This window comes from Musa acuminata, chromosome BXJ3-6 (genome assembly GCF_036884655.1).
Source record: "Musa acuminata AAA Group cultivar baxijiao chromosome BXJ3-6, Cavendish_Baxijiao_AAA, whole genome shotgun sequence".
Taxonomy (NCBI): Eukaryota; Viridiplantae; Streptophyta; class Magnoliopsida; order Zingiberales; family Musaceae; genus Musa; species Musa acuminata.
In genome coordinates, this window is record NC_088354.1 from 948,734 (window position 1) to 971,073 (window position 22,340).

Below are 22,340 nucleotides of genomic sequence, written 5' to 3' on the forward strand. Positions count from 1 at the left end.
TCTGAACTAAGTCAATTGATGTCTTTGAGATTATTATTATTATTAACTCCTCTTAACTATTTACAATCATATTTTAAATTTTTTTAATGTTTCATGATTACCTTTTTATAAATGTACATAAATATTTATTTCTTTTTCCTCCTCATCCTCTTTTTTTTCTTCTTCAAAGGACAATGTGCAAGTAGTCGCGAGCGGGGTTAAATAACTTCGAGCGACAAAGGAGCATAGGCTAGGGGGTGATGATCAATGGTAAGAATTGTAGACTGGGAGATGATAGGACGCATAAGTTGAGGAAGCATCGAACAAGATGCATAGATTACGATAGCAAGAGTTATGAAAAAGAAAACAAATTAGTAAAATCAAAATTAGTGAGATCGTAAATAATAGTATATTATTTTATTAATTTTTTAAGAGATTATAAATGAATAGTAAGGAGATCGTAAAAAAAAGACTAAATAATAAACTCTTTTATAAAGGGAGAACAATCTTAATATACCCACCATTTGTTTTCAAGAATTATCCCTATTAAATTTGAATTTGAACCACCCTAGAGGAGGTTTCTTCCATCTAATCTCAATTCCACATATATCTCTTTAATACCTTTATATTGATAATTTTTTATAGTTGAAAAAAACTTATAGAAATAACATCTTTATCATAGAAATAATGCAACCTACACATGAGAGAGGGAGGAGTCCATGCACTCCAACCCCCAATGAATCCATTCACCTTCAGCAGCCTCAAGTCGTCACTGTCTGCCTTTACTGTTGGGTAAAAAACTCAACAATAAAAATTAAATCTAATTTAATGAATAAAATATAAAAAAAGAATTTTATGGCGTTTCTGCACTCCGGCACGCACGTACAAAGGTGGCCATGGCGGTGGTGGCGCTCCGGAGCTGCCTTCCGTGGGGGCCGACTACAGGCGGCGGCCCCACCGCTGAAGGTGTCAAATCCGGGGTGCAGATTTCCCTGTCGGAGACCGAGTCGACACCGAGTCAAAGGGCGTGGGATCGGGGCCCCAACAAGTCCGCGTGACCTCAATCTCCGGAATCGCCGCCTAGCTTCACGACCGCGGCCTCTCCGCCTCCACCCCCTCCCCTGGCGGTGGCTGTACGAGCTGCCCGTTGATGCAGCCTGCTCCAACGTTCACAGTACGTACTAAACCCCCTGCAAGAACACAGGATAACTGTAAAGCTCCTTTCCAAAGTATTTCCACTGCAGCACACAGTAATGATTCAAGTGCTTTCGGAAGACCGGACTTTGCAGATGAACAAGCAATGCTACGGATTCAAATAATTATATCACATATGTTAAGGAATATTTTGGGCTTTTTCTTAATAGCTTGAGTTTTTGGAATTTAATTTTCATCCAATCAAATCTTTCTTTTTCGGTCATGAGTTTGACTGACTTAAATAATCATTTTTTATTTAGACTTGGACATACACTTGGAAGTCAAGCTGAAATCGATTTGCTCGAGAATGCTAAATCATATATTAGATTCTTTTCTAGTGACTTTAGACTTTAGGAGTTATGTTTATCTCGATCAAATTCTTTTTAATATATATTAGATATAATCTAAAACTCATATACTTAAACTTTTAAGTCGTAATGATGTCCGATCTTTATATATGATAACCCTAACATCAATCCAATAAAATTCAAATTCCGTAAAAGAATAGTAAGAACCTAAGCAGAGCTAAGTGAATATAATTTCATTTGTTTGCGAGTGTCGTAACAAATTCTTATCGATCTAAAGTCGAAAGATATACTACTTCAAAACCATCTCATTGAATAGAATTTATTCTTGAATTCATGACATAACAAGAATAGACATTTTGAATTAAATAATATGTTCAATTTTCTCTTAGAATATTTTTTATTAGTTTTCTAATATATAACTTATTTTTCCCAACACATAACTAATAAAGAAAAAAAGTAGTATGTCTCCAATAATTTTTTTCCAGTTGGTTTTTTTTTTTTGTAGTTGATTTTGTCACCGAATTAACGTATATTTCGAATAGGTTATCATGCTAAAGATAAAGGAATAAAACTCTACAATTGTATTTTTTTTCTCTATAATAAATATTTCATTTGGAGCCAACTCTATATGTATTTAATTCCTAAAATGGCCCTTTCCTTCTCTTCTATTTGGTAACAATCTATTGAACCAAGCAACAACTTTAACCTTCAATAGATCCTCTTTATTGAATCACCATTAACACAAAAGTAATATTGACCTTGTTTGGAAGATGCAATACTTGTCATATTGCCTCTATCAATCATCTTTATCTTCAAAACCTTTATGCAGTTATATCTACATGGATTTGTCGGTATCAATCAATGTCTTGATTCATGTTGGTGTTAACTTGATCATGAAGAGCACTAATTAAGTTCTTGAGTCATCTTCGATTTCGTCATGACCGACAAATGGATCAGGTTAATCCTTGATTAGATACAATAAAAGTAAAAAGATAGTAGACAACTAAGCTTGGAAAATAGATTTGGAATCAACTATCAAAAAGAAACATTGCCAAGATTATCATTATTGAAGTTCTATTTGTAAGAAAATTGAAGTTACATATATAATAACCTACAACAACCTACCAAATATGCATCCATTGAGGAAGAAAGTATGCATGATATGAAACAATATTTCATATAAAAGAACAATACCGAAACTTTGTAACGATCTTCTCGATTGTTTCTTAATTAATGAGAAAGGGCTTTTAACTTCGAATAACTTTCTTGTAGATTTATTCATGATCTCATCATCTCAAGTTCTTGCAGCATATTTCCATCAACATAAAATCTAGTTTTGTCAACCATGTGAGTGAGAGATGTAAGCAACTTCATATGTAGCCATGCACTATGGATAATGAGCATTAAGCTGATGAATACATTACATCTTAGTGGTTCTTTTCTTCAATTTAGTTCAAATTTTCCTACCTTGTGATATCTATGCTGTCACTGAGAAAAACTTCAATTTGTATTATTAGAGAAACATCAAATTATCCTTGTAAAAGCTAGTCTTCTTCAACAGCTTAAGTACATTTTTCTCCATGTTTTGAGCATGTGTATTAGTGAAGACCATTAACTATGGATCAATTTCACATAATTAATAGTTAGAATTTGGTTTTCCACACTTGCTTTTTTTTAGGATTGCTGAAATCTTATTAGCGAATTCTAATTGTAATCAAAAGCATTAAACAAATATGATCTCTGAACTTAAATAATCCTAATGCACTAGTAAAAGCCGTTTTCTCGGTAACTATACACTCTAAAACCATAATTAGTATTTAGTTTCTCTATATAGCACAAACGCTTAATGATCATATGTGCTGAAAGATACATGAGTAGCTGCCATCTTCTGATAGATAGGTTTCTTAGTAAGAAAAGTTAATAATGCCAAAGAAAATGACCCTATATCACATGATTTTTCACTCATGTAGCTTCCAAAACCGAATCCAATCAATTCTATTAATTGTAATATTGATCTCTATGATGACAATAAATTCCATATATAGTCCGAGACATTGACATTATGATAGAGTGTAAGGTCATATCAACATTCTAAACCTTGAGAAGATGTTTCAATGAAGCCACACCTGTTGTTTATCTGCCAGCGAATATGTTCACCTAAAATGTAGGCATCAAAATCCATGACCAGACAACAGCAGACATCTTTGAGATGTATTAATCTTTGAGAAATATTATCATGCCATTGCATGCAAGCAGACATACAAGCTGGGCCTACATCTGTTCTTCCACATATGGCAAACTATTTGAGCTGACTCATAGCTCGTTTCCTGATGGTATCTTCAACTGTTGCTTCTATTCCAACAATAGATCTGCTGTGCTATGCATCAGCTTCCTAAACCATTCGTTCTTATGCACAATCCACATAACAAGGTACAAGAAGTAAACCCTAAAAAAACCCTAATTATAAGAAGGCTTCATTACAGCAGGGTTAATTCACAGTTTTAGATAACTGTCATTGTGAAGCACATCAATCAATCATTTCATGCATCATTTAACAGTTCATAGCTAATCAGAAGTGATTTTAGAACTATTTCCGCTTTGTTCTTCCTTAGCTTACTTGATTAAGTTACAGTGTGAAAAAGGTGCCTGCTATCATGATTAGCTCACGAATGCTTAGGAATATTTCAACTGGAACAGCAGACATATCTTACTCCCCTCCATCATTGAAGGATAAGAAAACCAAATGAAAGGAAAAAAGAAAAATAAAAGAAAACTTCATTCAGGTTTAGAAGCCATCAAGCCCCATTGCAGCACATGCTACTGTTAAAGCTCTGATCCACTAAGAAGAGAGAGAGAGAGAGAGAGAGAGAGAGAGAGAGGAGTAGATGATGAGCAGTAGTCAAAGTTATGAGGCTGAATAGTTGAAGGTGTAAATAAGGCGGCAATGATCATAGATATCAGTAAAAATGCAGCAGTAACTTGCTCAAGTAAGTAGGCATGACTCAGGTGGTAATGATCACAGATGCTGCTGTAAGAAAAAGGTTCCTTAGCCGGAGAAGGGAGAGAGAAGTTGAGGTGCAGAAGAGAGAGAGAGAGAGAGAGAGAGAGAGAGAGAGAGAGAGAGAGAGAGAGAGAGAGAGAGAGAGAGGAAGAGGAAGAGGAGGAAGGAGAAGAGCTAAAGAGAGTGAGAGGGAGGGTGAGTCAGATCGAAGACGCACGTGTTGGTTAGGACTAGATTGACACCAGAAGGGGACCATGGAGTTCTCTCTCAGTTCGACCTCGTTGCAGCGGAAATCTGAGTTTCACGAACGCTTAAAGCCGTATAGGAGACAGATAGATATGCTGTTGCTGCACAACAGATCCAGTAAGATGACTGGTGTATGACTGAAAAGAAGACGAGATGAGAAGGATCTCATGAGCACAGCATGATGAAAGTAGGTGAGGATGGGAGAGAACGAGACATTACAGAGATATTGGAAACCAGGTAGAGGAACAGAAGCAGATTGTCAAGGAATTACACCTCTCAGATCTACCAAACAGACGGAATAGAATGAGCATGGCAACGATCTCGATCTTTTCGTGCACATTATGACCAGAATCATGAGTTGAAGTCGCCGATCAGCATATTGAATCCAAACATGTTTTGAGGGGAACAAAAGGAATAGCCATCTCTCAGTGAGTGCTAACAAAGAGAAAGCAAGGAGAGAGAGAGAGAGAGAGAGAGAGAGAGAGAGAGAGAGAGAGAGAGAGAGAGAGAGGGGCGGAGGGGAGAGAGATCAGGAAATAGACGAGCCCCACAGCGGAACTGCAGATCCCTCACCGGCACCCGAACCAGAACTGTCGCCACTGAGAGCGGCGGAAGAGGAAGACTCACCTCCGCCATGGACTTGGTCGGAAGCAGTGGGCGCACGCCTCCGCTTCTTCTTTTCGTAGGGGATGCCGCGGGCCTTGGCCTGGCTGTCGCGGACGTCGCGGAGGAAGATGCGGACGGCGCGGGCGGCGAAGGGGTTGGTTTCAGGAGATCCGCCAGACTCCTCGTAGGCGGCGCGGAGGCGGCCGATGAGGGCGTCGAGGGAGCCCCAGGCCTGGCGCAGCGGGCAGGTGCAGGGCGCCGGCGGGCTCGGGTGGCCATAGAAGGCGCACCCGGAGAGGTGCACCTTCGTCTTCCCGAACTGGTCGAGGTAACGTAGGAACTCGATGACATGCGCCCCGCTGCAGCGCGTCAGCACCAGCGGCGGCTTGTGGTTCCGCAGGTACTGCAGGAAGGTGTTCCAGTCGCGCCGCTTCTGCGACTCGTACCTACTCGGCGCCGCCGCCCCCGCCGGTGGACCCGTGTCGCTTCCTCCGGCCCTCGATGGGCCTGCGTCCACTGCGTCCATGCACCGGCTTCCTCTGCTTTTGCTTCCCTTGCACCGCCCTACTCCTTTCACGTCTCTTCGCCTCCCTCCCTCCTTCTCAAAAAGGCAGGGAAGAGAGAGAGAGAGAGAGAGGAGAAGTGAAACAGGAGCGCTCGCTTACTGTGAGAACAGAAGAAGAAGAAGAAGAAGAAGAAGAGAGTTTGGTGTTTCGTCGAACACCTGGCTGGGCAAATCTTGGAGGCAAAAGAAAGAAGAATGGTTGCTTAATGGAAGTCGGGTGATACGTCACATAGTTTGGGTCTTAAATGTCTCGCCCATTTCATTGAAACTTCAATAAATTACGATTAAATATATTTGCTATATTTTCTTTTCCGATATTACCTAATAATTCAACTAAAATTTGCATATATATTTTCATTATCCCAATTGCACTACTTTCCAACAAAAACTAATACACATTTTTCTTGATCTTATAAATGTAATTAGTTTCTCTAAAAAGAAAAAAAAAACATTATCATCGTGTTGAGCCTTTAGGAGCTTCCGTCCATGTAATAGAAGAAGATCATCATCGTGTTCATTTTCGATCTTCGTAAGAAGAGGTAGCAACATATGCGAGGAATCTCCTATTATAACTCAATTTCGAGCTAACGAGATGGTAAGAACGAACTCATGCAAATGACATTATGCAATGAATTAATACTTGTAATTGATGTAGGATGGTGTCGTCACGGCTAACATGATCGATCAATCATCTCCACTAAAGAACTTCGATTTCTACATTCGTCTCTCTCTCTCTCTCTCTATGATATTTGTACTATTATTTTGTGGTGTAAAAAACGGGGCTCTTTGTTTATATATTTACAGTACAATTCAGTCACACGTGAAATAGGACTACTCTTTAGTGATGTTTCATTTCGTACTTGCCATCTTTAAGGTTAATAGTGATATATCTTTTTTTTTTAATTAAATAGAGTTGTGCTAAGTTAAGAGTCATAATATTAAAGTTTCAGATTAATTATAGATTATTTATTATAATTAATAAACTTTTGTATCTCAATCTCTATACTTTCAAAAGTTACATTTAGATCTCTATACTAACGAAAATAAAATACTTAATTTTATTATTTTAATCATATATAGGGATATCAATATTTCAGGGATCGTAATATAGCTCTTGAAAGTGTAGATATTGATATACTTAGAAAAGCTAATTATAAGAGATAATCTATAATCAATTCTAAAATTTCGTACGACAACATTAATATGTTTGAGAAGAAACAAAATATTTAAATAAAATCTTAACCCAAAAATTGATCTTAGTGTTTAGTGTTCATGTGAGTATCTTAGACTAGTGCATGTCTCGATTTGAAATCAAAGTATATAGATTCTGATGAGATAATTGGTTGATAAACTTAAGAAAATGATCAAAATAGGTAAGTCTAAATGAATAAATATGAACTAATAATCATCCTCTCATACTACGCAACTGCGTATGAAATTGAAGTTGGGGCAATGGCAGCGTCTTCTCCGCTGGTACAGTGTGGTTTTGGCACTGCAAACATCCAGAGTACAACTCCACTGAGCCATGACAAGGATAGGATCCTTGCATGCACCTGCACAGGGTGTTGCTCTTGTGACAGCAGCCACTGCAAGGCCAAGGCCAAGGCTCCATCGATGTGCACCAACGCATGCGTCTGTGTCGGCCTTACATGGACCGTGAGACAAGTCCTTGTCCTCCGACCCAAACCGATGATGCCATGCTCTTATGATCATGACATGGCCTGAGCTGCTGCTGACAGTAACAGTAGCCATTGTTGGACTTGCGTGCTCATTGCCATCTGAGACCTAACAGCAGCAACAGTGGCGGGGAGACCCATCAGGGATTCATGCCATGTTATGATCAACAGGATCATAGATCTGCTGCTGGCCCCCATCCATGTGTTGCTTTATGACATGCATATGTAATCCAATTAGTCCCACGTCAGTTTAACTCATGATGTTTGACAAGCATGGTATGCTCATATAAAATATGACATGTTATGATCCACTTGCACAAAATTGGATCGTTTTCTTGTTGTGTCACAATTGTTGCGTGATGTGCGATATTAAATGCCAAACATTTGAGTACTCTATAAATCTTATTTGATAAGAAATTATAGGATGATCGACACATTTTGGATGATAATTATATTATGTAACACCAAATATCAGCTATCTATCTCAATGCCGTATAATCTCTCTAAGTGGTACAAAGTTAGATATGATTAGTAATAAAAAGATTATCATATTATTATGCAAACGAAAATTAATTCATTTGGACTTCATACGTACACATTAATGCAGTTGTGGTATAATACCATACAAATGTCTACAACCCAGCATCATGAAAACTAGATAGAGCTCTCGGTAATAGGATGATCGCATGACCTATTTCACTTTGCATCTTTGCTTGTCACATCCGATATCTGTTTGGTTTGTTCTTGGCCAATTAAATTTGAAGTTATCAGTTAACCTAACTAGTAAAGACCTTATCTATTTATCTTTTGAAAAAAAAATATATATATAAATAACTAGCATATTTATTTGGCGTTGTTGTACTATATTTTATTGTCATTATCAAGAAATAATATTTTTCTAGGCAAACCCTTTGACTTATCTTTCTATGATTGATGCAGAGGCACCCATCTAGTGTAATAGTTACTCACACTATTAAATAATTTTGAAAAAAATAAAAATAAACCCCAAATATCTAAACCCCACCATGCAAAGGGCCAAGTTGAGTCAAGTGAGTTTGAACTATTATCTATCACAATGTTGGACATATTCTATAGCATCCTGTCTAAGGGTTGGCCAATAATATTCTTGACGGAGAACCTTGAATGCTAAGGATCTCTTCCCAATGTGCTCTCCATAGGTCTCTTTATGGATCCTAGATAATACATGAGATGTTTCAACAGAGAGTGCAGATAGTGTAGGAATGGTCGTGATCCATCGACATGGAGAGTCCAATAATAAAGCTCTTTTAATGAAAGTCATCTATGCTATAAAGTCTCTTAAGGCTTGAGCTTTGATAGTAATTCATGGCTTGTAGGAGATATCAAATTTGTTAAGCTCTATTGTCTATTTGAGGAGTCGCCTGGTGGCATTAGAGAGGATCTGACATATTGGTTGGTCCATTATGATAATGACATGATAGGTCTGAAAGTATGGCCAGAGTTTTCTTATGATTAACACTAGTCCATAAGTCAACTTTTCAAGGTTAGGATACTGAGTGTCTATCTCATGAAGTACGTTGCTGATGTAGTTTACTAGTTTGTCTTCTTTCCGAATTAGCAATAAGCTACAACCATAGGCATTATTACCGAGTATAACTATAACTCTTCTCCAAGAAGAGGCATAGAGAATTGGGATAGAGTTGCTCGATAAGTTTTGAGTTGGTCAAACATTATTTGGTATATCTCGGTCCATTGCAAGTCCTTGGTCGCTTTAGTATCCTAAAAATTAGTAAGCACTGAGTGCTTGTTCCAGATAAGAACCGATTGAGCACAACTTTGGATCTCTTTGATTGAGATTGGGGCTTTCATAGTAATAATAGCTTGGATTTTCTTGGGAATTGTATCTATTTCCAATTGGTGGATCGTGAAGCTAAGAAATTTTTAGAACTTTTGTCAAAGGTGCAATTGGCGGAGTTCAGTCGCATCTGAAACTTCTTGATAGTTGCTAACGTTTCTCCCAAGTCACGTAGATTAGTTTCTGTGGTGTATAACTTTTTACTAGCATATCATCTACATATACCTTTATGTTCTATCTAATCTTATATTAAAATATTTTATTGACCATCATTTGATAAGTCACTCATACATTTTTTAGTTCAAATGATATGACTTTATAATAGTACAAGCTGCTATCAGTAATAAAAGTACTGTGTTCAGAGAAATCATCAATAAAAGTTAGTAGTTGGTGACCAAGTTAAATTAACCAACTGATTAATTCAACAAAAGGGGAAGCTATCATTGCTTTGATGAAATCATTGAATCAATACGTATTTTTCATTTTTCATTACTTTTCTTGATGAGAACTACATTAGTGATAAACTGCATGATGCTTTATTAACTTCATGATGAGAACTACGATAGTGGACTTAGAAGTTAGTATACAAGAGTTTATTAACTTCTTCTAAAACCACCATGTCTGTCTAGAGCAAATCTTCTATGCTATTGATAAACTGCATGATGCTTTGGGTTAATATCGGAGTCCGTCGATGTATGCATTGATAGGGACAATGGGGATCGGGTCACTGATCAGGTGAATCTCATCATTAAACCTTCTTGTATAGCTCTCCAAATTTTTTTTTTTTTCTCTATGAATGTCATAATATGCTGAGGGCTTAGACTTTTCATAATAAATATTGAGTATTGAAAACCAAAAGTCTATGGAAATGGGCTTCTCACTAATGCTTTTTATGAAAGAGGATCATAAATATGATTCCACCTTTGGTTCGCTTGCTTGATTTCTTTCTAGATATCTTTCAACCATTGATCCATCCTATTAATATGATCGATCGAATGAACAATCGATTCGGTAGGAGTTTTCAGTTTTGGCGAAGGGACAGGAAGATCGTTGACTGCATGGAGCAGTCGTATCTAGCGAGAGCCGACACGTTGGCACTTGAGGTTGACATGTCGACCATCTCATTTGTACCATATTAGTTTCTATATATTAGGTTTTGAGTCAAATATATTACTCATATATAAGAAAATAATGAAAAGTCACTATCAATTCGAGTGTTGGATTTAATTTATTACGTAAAACTAATTATTAGAGTTGAGGTTCAAAATCAACGCAAGTTTCATATATTGGGTTTGGGATCGAAGGAAGGTGTTGGTTTGATCAATCGGCCAATCTACAACATCCATATTTGCATTAATTGTCCTCGAAAAAGGTCTCATATAAGTACCAATCGATCGATTCAGTTTCACGAGGAGCTTCATCGATCGATCGATATGTCACCCATGCATGGAATGATTGCCGGATCATTAGCACATATTTATATTTATTACAAGTAGTATACATGATATAATTCTTTATGTGATATAATAATTGGTGTGAAGTAGATAAATTAATATTATCTACATTAAACATATAATATATCTACATTTCAACATGAAATAGAAGAAGAAGAATACAGACCTACCTTTGTGGTGTTGAATAATGCAACATGAAAGATTGACGATTACCATTGAATAGATGCAAAATAATCATTGGATTTTACACCCTTCTTTGATTTTTGAATTAAAAAAATGTACACCTAAAATGTCTAGTAAAGACGTACCAAACTCATTTATTAATGATTCACGATTCACAACCTTAATCAATATATTTTAAACGATGTATTAATGATATACGAGATCTATGTATTGAGGACTGAAAGCTTGAAAGCTCGAAAGCTCATCCAATAAACCTTAAATGTGCTAATGTGAGTATTTAAAGAATAGGTGTTTAATGATAAAATTAAAATATAAAATTAACTTAAAAATAATTAATTATATTATTTGTTTAATCTCTTGGATTTTTTTCGAGAGGTAATAAAAGAGATATTTCTTATTATCGATAGGCTTGTCTTATAATAATATTTGTATTTAATAAAGACAGACTGACAACAACAAAGTGGCTGTAGTTTAGTGGTAAGAATTCCACGTTGTGGCCGTGGAGACCTGGGCTCGAATCCCAGCAGCCACAATTTTTACCGAGTTACTAATTTTTAATTATTAGTAGGATAATGTTTTCTTTATTTTAATAATATCTTTTTTATAAATAGATATAAATGCCTTCATAATCTTTCTATTTTTCCTCCTCCTAATCACGAATGATATTGACGATGCTGGATGGACGTAAAAGCTCTTATCATCTTTCTTTTAGTCGTGAGCTGCATCGATCAAGGGAGTATCGAACGATAAAAGAGAAATAACACGGAGCAACAGACAAGGAAAGAGAAATGAGTGCATTAAGAGGTTATGGATAACAAAAGGGTAAGATTGATAGATTAATAAAATTATATGTTATTATTTTAAAAAAAAGATTATAATAAAAAAGAGATTGCCAATAATAAATAAATTAGGTTGTGAATAATAAGCTTCAAATAAAAAACAGAGAGGATAGATTAAAAGAAGTTAGAATAGATTGAAATAAGTGAGTGCATTCTATTGAATCAATATGACTTGTCTAAATATCTTACTCGTGATGACGTGACGTTGGAAGGTGCACAATTACTCTTCCATCATAATTTCTCTCTTCCGTCCATTATAATTTCACTGGCAAAAAAAGTAGAGGCACAGTTACTCTCCCATCAACAAAAAGACAATCCAAACAGTAGATGAAAGAAATTAGTAGGAAGAAACACTTCAACTGTGCCGTAAAAGTACTGCAGTAAACCCACCACACCACAAACACAACAATCAACGTTTTACACGCACCCCATCTTCTTCTTCCCTCCCCTTTCAATTACTCTCTCTCTCTCTCTCTCTCTCTCTCTCTCTACTTATAAATCTATATACACGTCTCCATTGATACCTGTTTACTCACAGTCAACACCGATTCCACTCCACCATAAGACACGGCACAATCAAGGAAGACATGCATCTCCATCCGCTCCTCCTCTTCCTCCAAGCCTTCACCCTTGTGCTTCCTTCTGTGGTACCCGTGTAACGGTTATTATTAAATATGTTATTTAATAATAACGTAACCGTTCTTATTAAGATTCATAATTCATTATCATGAATTTCTTCATTTATTATGGTTTAAATGATTTCAGTTTCTTATTCTTTATGCATGAAACCGTTATTATTAAATTAAATATTTAATATCATTAAGTTCTTCATTATGGTCCAAACGTTACAAATTTGAATTAATTCTTGAACGTTATGAGTTGGTGATGATAAATGTTCTTGATGGGAGAACATCTATATATACATGAGGATTTTGGTCCCTTGGCTCGATCATCTCTTTGAAGCGAAAGGCTTTCCTACACCATCTAAAGCGAGAGTTCTGAGCCGAGAAGAACCAAAGTTCAAGAAGAAATCTCTGCAGAAATTCTTGGCGACAATGGCTGGAGGTACGCTATTTCGTTTCCGCATTAGTTTATTGTGTTTCTATTACAATGATTTAGAAACACAAGTTGGCTTCATAGAATTTCTTACATTTTACGCTATTTCGTTTCCGCATTAGTTTATTGTGTTTCTATTACAATGATTTAGAAACACAAGTTGGCTTCATAGAATTTCTTACATTTGGTATCAGAGCCGAATGACCTCTGCCTTGATATGAAAAAGTTTTCATTTTTATGCCATGAAAATGATTTGATTTTGGTTTCTTCTTGAAAACTTGTTGATACATTTTGTTGAAAATCATGAGGAAATATCATTTTCAACATTTTTAGTCGGTAAAATGCTCATATTAAGTATGCATATTTAGTTATATTAAATTATGTTTATGAGCAAATTTTTTATGTTTAAAATGTCTAGTGATCCATATAATCTTAATTAATTAAGAATTAGCCACAGCATCCTTAATTAATTAAAATTATATATAAAGTTAAAATAAGGATCACATAAGTAATTAGACATCATATTGTGATTGATTATATTTCGTATAATAATTGTTATCCCACAGGATCTTTTATTATATTTAATATAATTAATCAGGATAAAATATCAGATTATTTTCATAATTTACCCACAGGGATTATGAATTGGAATATAATTTGATAGTTTTATCATAAAGACCATATGAATCTATTTGAATTAAGAATTTAGCCCACAGGCAATTTTTATGTCATGAGATTCATATTTTTGGCATGTTTCACATTGGTAAAACATGTAATTTAGTCTATTAAGCTTCAAATTTTGACATAAGCATGTTTGATTTTATGCAGTTTCTCGAACTGTTAATTTCTCTGATATTCGATGTGATATTCTCGAACTTAGTGGTGATAATTATAAGATATGGAAGGAGAGGGTTCTCCTCCATTTAGGGTGGATGGATATTGATTATGCTATTAGAAAAGACGAACCACCTATAGTCACTGATACCAGCACTCTAACTGAGATCGCGTTATATGAGCGATGGGAGCGATCCAATCGGCTCAGCGTGATGTTTATCAAAACTAAGATAACTGCTGGCATACGTGGTTCTATTGACCAGCATGAAAATGTCCGAGACTTGCTAAAAGCTATCGATGAACAATTCATCACTTCGGATAAGGCACTAGCAAGCACCCTTATTATGAAATTTTCATCCCTTAGACTCACCAACATAAAGGGTGTGCGTGAGCACATAATGCAAATGCGAGATATTACGGCTCAACTTAAGAAACTTGAGGTTAATATGTCAGAATCCTTCCTGGTGCACTATATTCTGAACACCCTTCCACCACAATATAGCCCTTTTAAAATTTCATACAATACACATAAGGACAAATGGTCAATTAATGAATTAATGACCATGTGTGTTCAAGAAGAAGAGAGGCTAGTAATGGAATTGGGTGAGAGTGCATTGATGGTAACCACTCGAGGGAAGAACAAAACTGACAAACATCAAGCCAATCAAAAAGCTTATCAGCAGGGAAAAGGTAAAATACCACCCCAAGCTGATATCAAGAAAGAAGCAAGGTGTTTCTTTTGCAAAAGAAAGGGACACATGAAGAAGGAATGTACGAAATTCCAACAATGGCTTGAAAAGAAAGGTAAACCAACCTCATATGTATGTTATGAATCTAATATGGTCAATGTTAATATTAACACCTGGTGGATTGACTCTGGATCAACAATCCATATTGCAAACTCTTTGCAGGGTATGCAAAACCTAAGGAAGCCAGTGGGAAGTGAGCAAAGCATCTTATCAGGAAATAAGATGGGCTCACATGTGGAAGCAATTGGAACATGCATTTTAACTTTAAGTAGTGGTTTTATTTTAAAATTGGAAAGGACCTTTTATGTACCAAGTTTCTCACGAAACTTAATTTCTGTTTCCAGACTCGTACCATTTGGATATTCCTTTAATTTTAAAGACACATCATTTCGTTTATTATATAAATCTGATTGTGTTGGGAATGGTATTTTATCTGACGGTCTTTACCGTATTTTATTACAAAATGATAATACTCAAGGTTCAATGCATGTTCACGCTGGCATTAAGAGGTGTAATATTAATGAGGACTCCTCTATATTATGGCATCGGAGATTAGGACATATCTCCATAGAGAGAATTAAAAGATTAGTTAAAGATGGGGTACTTGGTACTCTTGATTTTACTAATTTTAAGACTTGTGTGGACTGTATTAAAGGAAAACAGACCAATAAGTCCAAAAGGGGTGCTAATAGGAGTTCAGACTCATTAGAAATAATTCATACTGATATATGTTGTCCAGACATGGACATACATGGTCAGAAATACTTCATCTCCTTTATAGATGATTACTCACGATATATGTATATATATTTGCTTCATAATAAAAATGAAGCATTGGATGCCTTCAAAGTCTTTAAGGCTGAAGTTGAGAACCAATGTGATAAGCAAATTAAAATTGTGAGATCAGACAGGGGTGGAGAATATTATGGTAGATATACTGAAAATGGACAAGCACCTGGTCCTTTTGCTAAGTTTCTTCAAGAACATGGGATTATTGCCCAATACACTATGCCTGGTTCTCCAGACCAGAATGGTGTTGCAGAAAGAAGAAACCGAACATTATTGGACATGGTGCGGAGTATGCTTAGCAACTCCAATCTTCCTAAGTTCTTGTGGACTGAAGCATTAAAAACGGCTGTGTATATATTAAACCGAGTTCCAACCAAGGCTCTCCAAAAGACACCATTTGAACTATGGAAAGGTTGGAAACCGAGTTTGCGACATATGCGCGTTTGGGGATGTCCGTCTGAAGTCAGGATATATAATCCACAAGAGAAGAAACTGGACCCGAGGACTGTTAGTGGGTATTTCATTGGATATGCCGAAAAGTCCAAAGGTTACAAGTTCTATTGTCCATCTCACACAACTAGGATTGTGGAATCAAGAAACGCTAAATTTCTTGAGGATGATGTGATTAGTGGGAGCGAACATTTCAGGAACATAGTTTCCGCACATGATCATATAGAATCTCAACCTTCCACATCAAATGATAGATTGGTTATAGTTCATAGCACTCCTCAAGTACAAACTAGTGCTGAACAACCAATCATTGAAATTCCACAAGTTGTTGATAGTATTCTAATAGATCAAGCAGTTCAGGAATTACAACAAGCTCCTGAACAACTAGTTGAACCACAAGTTCCTCAAGGAACCATTGGTACAACATTAAGAAGATCTACTAGAAATAAAAGATCAACAATTCCTGGTGATTATGTTGTATATCTACAAGAATCTGACTATAATATTGGAGCCAAAAATGATCCTGAAACATTTTCACAAGCCATGAGTTGCAAAAAGTCAAATTTATGGCATGATGCTATGAAAGAAGAGATGAATTCCATGATGAGCAATGGAGTCTGGGATCTTGTAGAGTTGCCTAATGAAGCAAAGGCCATTGGTTGCAAATGGGTCTTTAAAACTAAGAAAGATTCATTAGGCAACATTGAGAGATACAAGGCAAGACTTGTTGCAAAGGGATTTACTCAAAAAGAGGGAATCGATTATACGGAGACATTTTTGTATCTAAGAAAGATTCTCTACGTATTATTTTAGCATTAGTTGCTCATTTTGACCTTGAGTTGCAACAAATGGATGTGAAAACAACATTTCTTAATGGAGATATAGAGGAAGAGGTTTATATGAAACAACCTGAAGGTTTCTCCTCTAGTGTTGGTGAGCACTTGGTTTGCAAGCTTAGGAAGTCTATATACGGCTTAAAACAAGCCTCCCACCAATGGTATTTTAAATTTCATGAAGTGATTTCTTCATTCGGATTTGTTGAAAATCTCATGGATCAATGCATATACCAAAAGGTTAGTGGGAGTAAAATATGTTTCCTTGTTTTATACGTAGATGATATTTTGCTTGCAACCAACGATAAGGGTTTGCTGCATGAGGTGAAACAATTTCTTTCTAAAAATTTTGACATGAAGGATATGGGTGAAGCATCTTATGTCATTGGCATTAAGATCTATAGAGATAGACCTCGAGGCATTTTAGGTCTATCACAAGAAACCTATATTGATAAACTTTTAGAAAGATTTCGGATGAATGATTGTTCACCAAGTGTTGCTCCCATTGTGAAAGGTGATAGGTTCAATTTGAACCAATGCCCAAAGAACAATTTTGAAAGGGAATAAATGAAAACATCCCATATGCTTCTATCGTAGGAAGCCTTATGTATGCTCAGGTCTGTACTAGACCTGATATTGCATTTATTGTGGGGATGCTAGATCGATATCAGAGTAATCCAGGTATGGACCACTGGAGAGCTGCAAAGAAAGTGATGAGGTATCTACAAGGAACCAAAGATTACATGCTTATGTATAGACATACAGACAATCTGGATGTGATTGGTTACTCAGATTCAGACTTTGCTGGTTGTGTTGATTCTCGTAAATCAACATCAGGATATATTTTTTTGATGGCCGGTGGAGCTATTTCTTGGAGAAGCGCTAAGCAGACCTTGACTGCTACTTCTACCATGGAAGCTGAGTTTGTCTCCTGCTTTGAGGCTACTTCACATGGTGTATGGCTTAAGAGTTTCATTTCTGGGCTTAGAATCATGGATTCTATTTCTAGGCCATTAAGAATTTTCTGTGACAATTCAGCTGCTGTCTTTATGGCTAAAAACAATAAAAGTGAAAGTCGAAGTAAACACATCGACATTAAGTATTTAGCCATAAGAGAACGTGTAAAAGAAAAGAAAGTGGTCATTGAGCACATTAGCACTGAATTGATGATTGCTGATCCTTTGACTAAAGGCATGCCACCTCTAAAATTCAAGGATCATGTAAAGAAAATGGGACTTAGTTCCACTTTGTAATGATATTGAAACTCTTATATATTGTGAAATTTTCTCATTTATGTGCACATTATTTTGAGAAAATATATTGTTGTTGGACCAAGAATAAACATAAGGTTTATTCATAAAGTAATATTACCACATTAAGATTAAGAAACTAAATACATCGTGATACATGGATGATAATACTCACTCTTAGAGGACTTATCGCTATGATTCATGTATTTATTTCTTAAGAAAGTTGTTCGAGAAAGATTAATTCAAATTATTAAGATAAACGTATGGACCAAGTGGGAGAATGTAACGGTTATTATTAAATATGTTATTTAATAATAACGTAACCGTTCTTATTAAGATTCATAATTCATTATCATGAATTTCTTCATTTATTATGGTTTAAATGATTTCAGTTTCTTATTCTTTATGCATGAAACCGTTATTATTAAATTAAATATTTAATATCATTAAGTTCTTCATTATGGTCCAAACGTTACAAATTTGAATTAATTCTTGAACGTTATGAGTTGGTGATGATAAATGTTCTTGATGGGAGAACATCTATATATACATGAGGATTTTGGTCCCTTGGCTCGATCATCTCTTTGAAGCGAAAGGCTTTCCTACACCATCTAAAGCGAGAGTTCTGAGCCGAGAAGAACCAAAGTTCAAGAAGAAATCTCTGCAGAAATTCTTGGCGACAATGGTTGGAGGTACGCTATTTCGTTTCCGCATTAGTTTATTGTGTTTCTATTACAATGATTTAGAAACACAAGTTGGCTTCATAGAATTTCTTACATTTTACGCTATTTCGTTTCCGCATTAGTTTATTGTGTTTCTATTACAATGATTTAGAAACACAAGTTGGCTTCATAGAATTTCTTACAACCCGATGCTCCTGCGAGCAGCGCCGGCCTCGAGCTCCTCGACCCGACTCTTCCGTCGGCGCTTCCCGCCCAGACTCCCAAATGCACCGTGGCCGTCCTCGACCACGCCTTCGCCGTCGGCGTCGCCTCCCTTCCCGTGGTGTCCATCAACTACACGCAGCCTCCGGACTGCTCCGCCCCCTGGACCCGCGTCGTGCTCGAGGTGGCCATGGCGGCCTCCGGCCCCGCCCGGAAGCACCGCGTGGCCGCCGTCTGGCTCGACGGCGTGGAGATCCTCCGCACCAGCACCCCGCCCCTCCTCACCGCCGCCGACGCGTTCTGGAGGGTGCAGAAGGACGTCACCCGCTATGCCGCCATCCTCAACCGGCTCGCCGGCGGAGGCACCGTCTCCATGATCGTCGACAATTCCGCCGTCGATCTCGCCGCTGTGCTCGCCGCCAACGTCTCCTTCCACTTCTACCGCGGAGAGCTCTCCGCGAGCTCGAAGCACACCGGTCATCCCAGCGTCTGGGGGCTCTACCGTGAGCCGGCCGACCTTGTCATCCCCATCTCGCGAGAGCGTGGGTCTTACGGCAGCGGCTTCTGGTCCCAGATCAGCGGTAACCCGCAAGCGGTGGCCGCGCCAGTCACCGCCCCCAGGAACACATACAGGGCTGTGCTGGAGATCTTCGTGTCCTACCACGCCGACGACGAGTCCTGGTACATGAATCCCCTCCGCTTCACGTACAATGCCGGGGACGTGGCCGCCTCCACGGCCAACGGCGGCTTCCGGCAGCTGTACGCGACGGTCGACGGCCGGTTCGTGGGGGGACATGTACCGTACGCTGTCATTTACTCCAGCTCGATCAACCCTTACTTTTGGTCACCGGTGACAGCCATCGGCACCTTCGACATCCCCTCCCACGACATCGACCTGACTCCATTCCTCGAGCTGCTGCTCGACGGGCGGCCGCACGAGCTCGCGATCGGGGTGAAGGACGCGCAGAAGTACTGGCTGCTGTCGGCGAACCTCCACCTCTGGGTGGACCGGTGGTCCGACGCCGTGCAGGCCGGGATAGTGGAGTACACCACGCCGACCCTGAAGGTGAACCGCAACGCCCAGTGGCACAATCAGGACGGGCACTCGGAGGTGGACGCCGAGGGGCAGCTCCGGTTCGTGGGATGGGTGAGCACCTCCAAGGGCAACATGACCACCACCGTGAGGCAGAAGTTGCGGTTCAAGAGCCAGGTCTCGGTGCACAACCGCGGGGCGGTGCGGCAGGCGGACGTGGTAAACAGGGAGAAGACGACGGTGACGACGAAGAGCGGGCAGCGGACGGTGGGAAAGGTGCAGCTGCTGATGGAAGCGCCGCTGCAGGTGCAGACGTCGGTGGTGAGGGTGGCGGGCGGGCCGACGTTCGAGAACACCCGGTTGTCGCACCAGCTGCAGGAGACGGCGTACGTGAAAGAGCTCTCGGCGGTGAGCATGAGCACGCTGTCGGATCGGCAGGAGGCGGAGGGGTCGGCCATGGTGCACGAGGAGGAGGCGCAATGGGGAATTGCGAGCACCAGGTCGTACTACAAGTACACCGACGAGAACTCTTGCTACCTGCGAACAGTGAACGCCCAGGAGGGCGCGATCAAGGTCGACATGGCGAGCCGCTCGTGCTCCGCTATCTCCGATGCTTAGAAGGGGGAGGATTGCGATGGCCAGTCCGTCGTCTTCCTAGTCACTTAAAGACTCCACCAGTCTTCCTCACAGCAAATAAAATTAAGTGTTGTCTTTGAGTTAGGTGTTTTTTTTTTTTAAAGATAAAATGATCTTAAATCATCAAATGTTCGTACAAGGTGTTTGGAGTTAAATTGGTGTTTGGCTGAAGCTCGAGTCTGTAACAAGCATGACCTTTGCCGGTTGTAACATATTTCGAGTAATGTTTTTGAGTTTATTTGGGCTAAATTATGTAATTAGACTTGTTTAGTATCTCGACCTTAAACTTAACAAATTTATATTATAATCTTTATAATTATGAAAGTGAAACATCTAGTTTTATTTATCTTAATCGATTTACGAATGAAAATATGAAAATAATAGACAAACAGATAAGTTCAATATCTTAATTACGTTTTCGATGGTGGTAAACGACAATACCGTTAGTAATGGCATGAGCACAACCATCACTTGCGATAAGGCAATTGTCCTCACATGGTCAACTAACGACCTCATCGATCATCGTGTCGCGTTCCTCGTGGGTGGAACGTCACTATCGTTGATCGTCGACCTCCACGATTGTCGCGGTGCACGATTGTTGCCCGCGATTGGGCTAACAGCTACCGAAGGTTATCGCCCTTAACAATATTGTTGTCGACAACAAACTATCGATAGTGATCTATCGATCAAGCACGAGGAACCTCACATCGCCTACAAGCAGACGATGTGACGAACCGGATAGAAAAGTAAATCGATGATACAGACGAATCATTCATGCATTGTAAATAAAAAATGAATAACATCTTTTTCCGAGTGAAAGATGTTAACAAATAGATCTAAAGTATTTGATTTCAACCATGACTCTAATACTAATTGTAAGTATAAAAACCACGCAATGCTTTTATTATGTAAAAAATGTTAATGTCAAAATATAAAATCAAATAATAATATATTTAAATTTACGATATGTACCTTTTTTATGCTATTTAGAAAGTTTTTATCTGATCTACAAGCACATCATCATCAGTTCTGAAAGCTATAGCGATGTTGAAGCACATCATCATCGATTCTGAAAGCTATAGCGATGTTGATATGCAAGAAGTAAGTTCATATTCTTCCCTCTTCATATCCTTCATACTACCGCTATGTATGATCGATTAAGGACAATGAAGATATAAGAAAAGATTTATAATATCTTATTGATTAGTTCATGTGACTAAGAGAAAATGATAGAAAATCTATAATATCTCAATAATGTCACGTATCCTCATCTCATTTTACCTATATATCCCCTTTTATTAGTCTTTAGGAGGTCATTTCTTCTTATAGGCGAGAGTAGATGGTCTAGGATAAGTAATTAGAAGAGTCCCTCCCATCAATATCATCTCCTAAGAAATTTTATCATAATTAGATTTTTTTTTCTATTGACCTAATTAGAATTCAATGATATATATAATATATCTTATCTAATTAGATAGGACCATCTAATCTAACACATATAAACCAACCATATGGGCATGAGCTACAAAATATTGGTTTCTAAAATTACTTACTGGATGAATACAATAGTTAGATAGATAGCAAACCAATGACTCTAATAATTTGTTTCAGCCAAACCATAAAAGATGTATTTGCTGAGCTTGAGTGAAAGTATATGAGCATGACTAACTAAACACCAATACTTAATAGTTTTAGAAAGCACAATTCTTCTGATGGCATTGAAGAAATATTTTGGCGATATAAATTATATCAGAGAGTTGAAAATGAAGTTGATAGTACATTTTTCAAAGAAAATTTCATGCATAAAGAAAAGACATTTGTCCAGCAGCTTAATGCTCGATCATCTAGAAAAATGATCGAGATTCGACCTTCCGAGGGACTAAAAAATGATCGATGACTTCCCAAACAAAATCCAGCATTCTCATCAAAACCCACATGATT

At 38.0% G+C, this 22,340-nt stretch overlaps 2 protein-coding genes and 1 non-coding gene across 3 annotated transcripts; 2 read left to right on the forward strand and 1 right to left on the reverse strand.

Moving 5' to 3' along the window:
* Positions 1-5,111: 5,111 nt before the first annotated feature.
* On the reverse strand, positions 5,112-6,007 carry LOC135639893 (protein G1-like7). The gene has a single exon (XM_065153886.1). It carries the CDS (start codon positions 5,858-5,860, stop codon positions 5,258-5,260), a length of 603 nt encoding a protein of 200 aa, XP_065009958.1. The 5' UTR covers positions 5,861-6,007; the 3' UTR covers positions 5,112-5,257.
* Positions 6,008-7,351: 1,344 nt separating this feature from the next.
* LOC135640672 (peptide-N4-(N-acetyl-beta-glucosaminyl)asparagine amidase A-like) lies at positions 7,352-20,381 on the forward strand. Its single transcript, XM_065155359.1, has 2 exons — positions 7,352-7,555; positions 18,702-20,381. The coding sequence occupies exons 1-2, from the start codon at positions 7,352-7,354 to the stop codon at positions 20,379-20,381; spliced, it is 1,884 nt and encodes a 627-aa protein (XP_065011431.1).
* On the forward strand, positions 11,507-11,578 carry TRNAH-GUG (transfer RNA histidin (anticodon GUG)). Its single transcript has one exon. It is a non-coding gene; the product is annotated as a tRNA-His (tRNA).
* Positions 20,382-22,340: the final 1,959 nt, after the last annotated feature.

What these genes read in the sequence shown, in the direction of transcription:
- LOC135639893 (XM_065153886.1), bottom strand. Translation starts at nt 5,860, where the DNA reads ATGGACGCAGTGGACGCAGGCCCATCGAGGGCCGGAGGAAGCGACACG.
- LOC135640672 (XM_065155359.1), top strand. Translation starts at nt 7,352, where the DNA reads ATGGCAGCGTCTTCTCCGCTGGTACAGTGTGGTTTTGGCACTGCAAAC. An exon ending in GTGTCGGCCTTACATGGACC is followed by an intron (nt 7,556 to 18,701) that starts GTGAGACAAGTC and finishes TTGGCTTCATAG; the next exon opens with AATTTCTTACAACCCGATGC.